The following is a 7500-nucleotide window of genomic DNA, read 5'->3' as shown; positions in this document are numbered from 1 at the left end:
TTGCTGATTATAACTGACAACGAAGGAAAATCCCAAATTCAGTGAGTTTGCTGGCCAATCAGGAACAGGGATACCATGGTCCTTAATCCAGGTACTGGTTGCTTTGGCACTGTGTGCTGGTTCCAGTCCTGCTGGAAAATGAAATCTGCATCTCCATAAAGTTGGTCAGCAGCAGGAAACATGAAGTGCTCTAAAACTTCCTGCTATACGGCTGCATTGACCTCTGACCTCAGAAAACACAGTGGACCAACACCAGCGCATGACATGGCACCCCAAACCATCACTGACTGTGGAAACTTTACACTGGAGCTCCAGCAGTGTGGATTGTGTGTCTCTCCTCTCTTCCTGCAGACTCTGGACCCGGATTGACTTCATCAGAGAACATAACTCTGGCCACTCAGTCCAGTCCAGTCTGTCTTCAGCCCAGGCGAGACGCTTCTGACGCTGTCTGTTGGTCAAGAGTGCGACAGCTGAAACCCATGTATTGCATACGTCTGTGTGTAGTGGTTCTTGAAGCACTGACTCCAGCTCCAGTCCACTCTTTGTGAATCACATTTTTGAATGGGTTCTGTTCCTCAATCCTCTCCAGGGTGCGGTTATCCCTATTGCTCGAACACTTTTTTCTAGCACATCTTTTCCTTCCCTTCGCCTCTCTATGAATGTGCTTGGACACAGAGCTCTGAGAACAGCCAGCCTCTTCTGCAATGACCTTTTGTGTCTTGCCCTCCTTGTGCAAGGGGTCAAAGGTCGTCTTTTGGATAGCTGTCAGGTCAGCTTCTTCCCCATGATTGTGTGGCCTACAGAACTAGACTGAGAGACCATTTAAAGCCTTTGCAGGTGTTGTGAGTTCATCAGCTGATTAGAGTGTGGCTCCAGGTGTCTTCAATATTCAACCTTTTTGTGGTGACCCACAAAGGGGACTGTTAGAGACATTCACTAAGGGACTGTACCTTTAAGGGAGAAGGAGGCGATATGTGTTTCCGGTTGAAACGTTTGTTGTGATGTTTTGATCTCACTCGCTGTTGAGTTGAGTTGAATTAAAAGTGGAGAATAAAGCTGACTCGACGCATCTCCGTCTCTTGTCTCCTCACTTATTGCACTCCACATTTGGTGACCCCGACGCGAGTTGGATACGGCTGAATTATGTCACACAACGACGGTGGTGAGAATGCTGGTGGTGGAGGCAGACAGGATTTTCCTCGCCAACCGGCAGCAGTTTGTCCCCCAGCACACGTCTGCCCCGCCTCAACCCCTTGTGGATGACCCAGACACCGCAGCTGCTGTGACAGCCCGCCGACAGCGCGAGGACGGGTGGTGTTACTACCACTCCAGGTTTGGGGCCAAAGCCAAGCAGTGTCGCCAGCCTTGCAGTTTTGGAGCCCAGGGAAAAGCCAGGGCCGGCGCTCATTAGCAGCTATGGGCGTTGGCCGCGACTGCAAGCTGTTATTCATCACTGAGCCCTTGTCCGGCCGGCGGCTGCTGGTCGATTCGGGGGCTCAGTGCAGCATCCTGCCAGCGAAGCCTGTGGACACCATAGCTGGTGGGCATGGCCCGCCGATGGACGCCGCCCCGTTTCGGCTGGGACTTCGTAATAGCCGCCGTGTCTACATCTCTCCTGGGGGCGGATTTCCTCTGCGCTTACAGACTGTTGGTGGATGTTACGAACTGCCGCTTGATCGACGCCCTCTCTTTTGCTTCGTACCTCTGCACGCTTGGAGGGGCGGGGGCGCTTTGTCTGTCAAACACGCTTGCCACCGGGGACCTGTATCAACGCCTGCTGGCTGAATTCCCTGACATCACCACGCCCACGTTCTCATCGGCGGTGGCTAAGCATGGCGTGGAGCACTACATTACCACAGTGGGCCCCCCGGTCTATGCACGGGCCCGGCACCTCGACTCTGGCAAGCTCGCGATCGCCAGGGAGGAGTTCGCCACCATGGAGCACCTCGGCATCGTGCGCCGCTCCAACAGCCCGTGGGCCTCCCCCCTACACATGGTGACCAAAGCTGATGGCGGTTGGCGTCCCTGTGGTGATTTCCGTCGCCTGAACAACGCCACCACCCCCGATTGGTACCCAGTGCCGCACATTCAAGATTTCTCCGCCCACCTAGCCGGCGCCCCCATTTTTCAAAGGTGGACCTGGTGCGCGGTTGCCACCAGGTGTCTCTCCACCCGCAGGATGTCCCCAAGACAGCAGTCATCACACCCTTTGGCCTTTTCGAATTCCTAAGGATGCCTTTTGGCCTCAAGGGGGCAGCGAAGACGTTTCAGCGCCTCATGGACTCTGTGCTGCAGGACATGCCTTTCCTCTTTGTTTATTTGGACGACATTCTCGTGGCCAGCGCGTCCGCAGACGACCACTTGACGCAACTCCGGCAGTTGTTTGGCCGGCTCAGTGAGCACGGTCTCATCATCAACCGGCCAAGTGCGAGTTTGGCCGGTCGTCCATCACGTTCCTCGGCCACCACGTCACCCCGCAGGAGGCTGTCCCCCTCCCTGCCAAGGTGGACGCCGTAGCCAGTTTCCCACGCCCACGCACCGTGAAGTCCCTGCAGGAGTTTCTGGGCATGGTGAACTTCTACAACCGTTTCCTCCCCCATGCGGCCCAACTCATGCGACCCTTGTACGACGCCTTGCGGGGTGGAAAACCGGCGGACGTGTTGGACTGGTCCCCGGGGATGTATGATGCTTTTGAGGCTGCCAAAACCGCGCTGGCCAACGCTGCTCTGCTGGCGCACCCGTCTCCGACCGCCCCAGTTGCTCTTACCACGGACACCTCTGATTATGCCGTGGGGGCTGTGAGTGTACAGTGGGTGGGCGGAGCCTGGCAGCCGCTGGCCTTTTTCACCTGGAAGCTCCGTGACAATGAGAGGCAATACAGCACCTTCGACAGGGTGCTCCTAGGTCCTAGGAGTTCCTCGTCACCCGTCATTTCCGTTTCCTGTTGGAGGGCCGGCGGTTCACGGCTTTCGTTGACCACAAGCTGCTGACATTCGCCATGGCCAAGTCTTCGGAGCCATGGTCTGGTCGACAGCAGTGCCAGCTCTCTGCCATCTCAGAGTACACCACTGACATTCAGCATGTGGCCGGCAAAGATAATTTAGTCGCCGACTGCCTCTCCCGGGCAGTCACTGGATCCATCCACTTGGGTCTCGACTACGCAGCCATGGCTGAGGACCAGACCACGGACTCTGAGGTGCAAGCCTACAGGACGGCCCCCACGACGCTGCTCATAGAAGAGGTGGTGTTTGACACGGCCAACACTACACTCCTCTGCGATGTCTCCACTGGCCAACCATGCCCCATGGTACCTGCTGGCTGGAGGCACAAGGTTTTTGACGCTATCCACGGCCTTTCCCACCCCGGGGTGAAGGCCTCTACCAAGCTGGTGGGGGCCAAGATCGTCTGGGCAGGCCTGCGGAGGGACGTTAGGGCCAGGGCTGCTGCCTGTGTGGCGTGCCAGCGCGCAAAGGTGACGCGTCATACCAAGGCCCCTTTGGCACCCTTTAAAGTGCCAGAGAGACGGTTCGATCATGTGAATGTGGACCAGGTGGGCCCACTTCCCCCCTCCCGTGGTTATACCTACCTCCTCACCATGGTGGACAGGACCACTAGGTGGCCAGAAGTGGTTCCCCTGTCCTCCACTACATCAGCCGAAGTGGCCCGGGCATTTATTACGGCTTGGGTGGTCCGTTTCGGCACACCGTCCGACCTCTCTTCGGACCGAGGTCCGCAGTTTACATCAGAGCTTTGGACGGCAGTCGCCGAGGTCCTGGGGGTGAAAGTCCACCGTGCCACAGCCTACAACCCACAGAGTAACGGACTTTGCGAGCGGTTTCATCGTGACATGAAGGCCGCGCTCAGGGCCAGCCTTACGGGCAACAACTGGGCTGACCGCCTCCCATGGGTCATGCTTGGCCTTCGCCCCCAAGGAGGATCTTCAAGCCTCATCAGCCGAGCTGGTGTACGGCCAGCCTCTGCGCGTCCCTGGGGAGTTTCTTCCAGAGGCCACGGCCCCGTGGTCGGTTGCCGCCCATCGTGCCGTGTCCCGGGATATTGCAGACGCTTTTGTGCCCATTCCGACATCTCACCATGGCCTCCCCCAGTCCTACGTGCCCAAGTATGTTTTCATCCGCCACGATGGCCATCGTACCCCGCTGCGGCCCCCCTACGATGGGCCCTTCCGTGTCCTGGCCGGAGGGTCTAAGAACTTTGTTGTGGATATGGGGGGCAGGCCTGAGCGGGTGGCTATAGACCGGCTCAAGCCTGCTCATGTGGATATTGGTGAACCGCTTCAGCTGGCCCAGCCCCCACGGAGAGGGCGACCTCCAGCAGCAGCCTCGGCCCCGGCCCCTGGCGCTGCCCCTGCCCCGCCCTTTTCCCTTTGCCCCCCTCCTGTTAAGCGCAGCCGGTATGGCCGCCTGGTCCGCTCCCCTATACGTTGACTCTTGTAGGGACTGTTAGGAGCTGGACTGTTCTGTTTTGCACTAGTGAATAGTGTTCGATCTGGCCCTGTTTTTATAGGTGGATTCTGGGGGGGCCTGTGTGGTGACCCACAAAGAGGACTGTTAGAGACATTCACTAAGGGACTGTACCTTTAAGGGAGAAGGAGGCGATATGTGTTTCCGGTTGAAAACGTTCGTTGTGATGTTTTGATCTCACTCGCTGTTGAGTTGAGTTGAATTAAAAGTGGAGAATAAAGCTGACTCGACGCATCTCCGTCTCTTGTCTCCTCACTTATTGCACTCCACATTTTCACAATATTCTAATTTTCTGAGATACTGAATTTGGGATTTTCCTTAGTTGTCAGTTATAATCATCAAAATTAAAAGAAATAAATATTTGAAATATATCAGTGTGTAATGAATGAATATAATATACAAGTTTCAAGTTTTAATTGGAATTAGTGAAATAAACCAACTTTTTGATGACATTCTAATTATATGGGCAGCAGCTGTGTGTTCTCTCTTTAGGGTCTCGTCTCCTGTGTTTGATTGGTTTAGATGTCTTTGGTCAGTGTGTGTTATATTTCATTGGCACCGCACAGAGTGTGTTTGGAGGCGGAGCGACGCCCATCTTCACCTGCTCAGAATCTGAGGCGCTGTGATGTAACACAGATGTGTGTGTGTGTGTGTGTACCGTGAGCTCCAGCGGTTTGTGTGTGTGTGTGTGTACCGTGAGCTCCAGCGGTTTGTGTGTGTGTGTGTGTGTGTGTGTGTGTGTACCGTGAGCTCCAGCGGTTTGTGTGTGTGTGTGTGTACCGTGAGCTCCAGCGGTGTGTGTCGTCCAGCATCTGCAGCTGTTCAGGCAGCGCGTCTCGTCCAGTCAGACGCTTCCACTGTGAGCCGAGCGCCCCAGAGAGACGCCTCCACCAGCGCTGCACACACACACACACACACACACACACAGAGTCAGGCTCAGACGTCATTCACACACACACACACACACACACACACACACACACACACACACACACAGGGGCTTTACCACAGCAGACAGCGGCAGCAGCGGACACTGATCGTGGAGCTCCAACACACACGCATTCACCGCCTCAGCAGGAGCGGCACAGCTCGCGCCGACACTCAGCACCGCCTGAAACACACACACACACACACACACACACACACACACACACACACACACACACACACACACACACACACACACACACACACACACACACCAGGGCTGCGTCTGCATTCTTCTGATTCCACACTGAGACTTTAGAAAACGCTGCACCTACTTTGAGGAAGTGAGCCGTGAGGCTGAAGGACAGCAGGCCAGCAGAACACGCCCTCCTCTGAGACACACACACACACACACACACACGTTACTCACACGCCTCACATCACTGATCACGCGTGTCTCATGAGGGAAGCTGACCTGAGCGTGGGTGATGTGCCGGATCATCCGCTGGCCGTCCAGGGCTCTGAGGTCAGGGGTCATCAGCAGCAGGGCGGCAGGAAGCAGCAGCAGGACCCTGAGGGAACACGGCATCAGCACACGCCTCACAGCAGCACACGCGTGTGGAGGACACTTACCGGCTGACGTCATGAAGCGTCTGCTGGTACTTCAGCTCCTGTCCCATGCTGTCGGGGTCAGGGGTCACCGAGCACCTGCTGTCAATCAGGTCCCAGAGGAAGTGAGCCGTGTCATGTGACGCGCTGTGCTGAGTGGCCACTTCATACAGCAGCGCCTGCGGAGAGAGCAGATCAGTGAGCTCCACACGCGTGTGCATGACGAGCACACGCCTGTCAGAGGCTCGGCGTGACGGAACCACTGCCAGGGGTCAAAGGGCACGGAGCAGCACCTGTAAGAGCGACAGGATGTCCGGCAGGCAGCTGTCAGTGTGGGTACGCCCTGCGGTCCGTGACCTGCACACACACACACACACACGTGAGCTGAAGCGTGAGCTGAGGTTACTCTGGAGTGTGTGTGTGTGTGTGTGTGTCCGTACGCTGTGTGCTGGTCCAGGACCGCAGTGATGATGTCAGCGCACAGCTGAGGGACGTCTCCTCCACAGCCCCCATCATGCTTCAGCAGGTGCAGATAGTGCTGCTCACACGCCCACTGCTCGTACTCCTGCCTGAGTCACACACACACACACACACACCGTCACGCTGCGCTGTACAGGTGTGTGTGTGTGTGTGTGTGTGTGTGTGTGTGTGTGCTGCTGTACCTCTCTGAATCCGTCAGGGCATCTCGGCTCCGTCGAACCTGCAGCTCAGCGGCGAGCCACTCGGAGAAACTGAGCTGATGACAGAAGAGAATATGAGCAACACACACACACACACACACACACACTCACACACACACACACACACACACACACACCTGATACTGAGGCAGTTCCCTCAGCGATCGGACACACACACACACACACACACCTGATACTGAGGCAGTTCCCTCAGCGATCGGACACACACACACACACACACACACACACACACACACACACACACACACACACACACACACACACACACACACACACACACACACACACAACACACACAAACACACACAAACACACACACACACACACACACACCTGATACTGAGGCAGTTCCCTCAGCGATCGGACACACACACACACACACACACACACACACACACACACCTGATACTGAGGCAGTTCCCTCAGCGATCGGACACACACACACACACACACACACACACACACACACACACACACACACCTGATACTGAGGCAGTTCCCTCAGCGATCGGATCTGAGTGTGTGTCCACAGAGCCAGGGCGGAGTCCTTCACTCGCCCGGTCAGGTCAGAGGTCACATCTGAGTACGCGTCACACTCGTCTTCATCGCTCATGTGCGCTCGCGTCTCTGGGACGAGTCTGGCCATGACATACTGAGCCTGGACACACACACACACACACACACACACACACACACACACACACACACACACACACACACGTGTTAATATACGTCACTCTGAAGAGCAGGCGAGTGTGACTGCTTCTGTACCTTTTTATAAA

At 56.0% G+C, this 7500-nt stretch overlaps 1 protein-coding gene across 3 annotated transcripts in view; it reads right to left on the bottom strand.

Moving 5' to 3' along the window:
* Positions 1-7500, bottom strand: part of fanca (FA complementation group A) — a 64504-nt gene that overhangs the window by 9614 nt on the left and 47390 nt on the right. For all 3 annotated transcript variants that reach the window (XR_013815955.1, XM_079809157.1, XM_079809156.1), the window contains exons 26-35: positions 7490-7500; positions 7200-7376; positions 6680-6753; positions 6458-6586; positions 6311-6374; positions 6042-6196; positions 5884-5980; positions 5744-5800; positions 5488-5592; positions 5262-5377 (exon numbers count right to left, since the gene is read on the bottom strand). The exon at positions 7490-7500 is cut by the window's right edge and continues 83 nt beyond it. Coding sequence is in view for 2 of the 3 variants with exons in the window: in XM_079809157.1 (XP_079665283.1) it covers positions 5262-5377; positions 5488-5592; positions 5744-5800; positions 5884-5980; positions 6042-6196; positions 6311-6374; positions 6458-6586; positions 6680-6753; positions 7200-7376; positions 7490-7500 (985 nt within the window). In the remaining variant the exon portion in view is untranslated. The remainder of the gene's footprint in view (positions 1-5261; positions 5378-5487; positions 5593-5743; positions 5801-5883; positions 5981-6041; positions 6197-6310; positions 6375-6457; positions 6587-6679; positions 6754-7199; positions 7377-7489) is intronic.

This window comes from Gobio gobio (assembly GCF_949357685.1).
Source record: "Gobio gobio genome assembly, chromosome: 25".
Taxonomy (NCBI): domain Eukaryota; kingdom Metazoa; phylum Chordata; class Actinopteri; order Cypriniformes; family Gobionidae; genus Gobio; species Gobio gobio.
The sequence above is the reverse complement of the archived record's forward strand: the minus strand, read 5'-3'. Positions and strand labels throughout refer to the sequence as shown.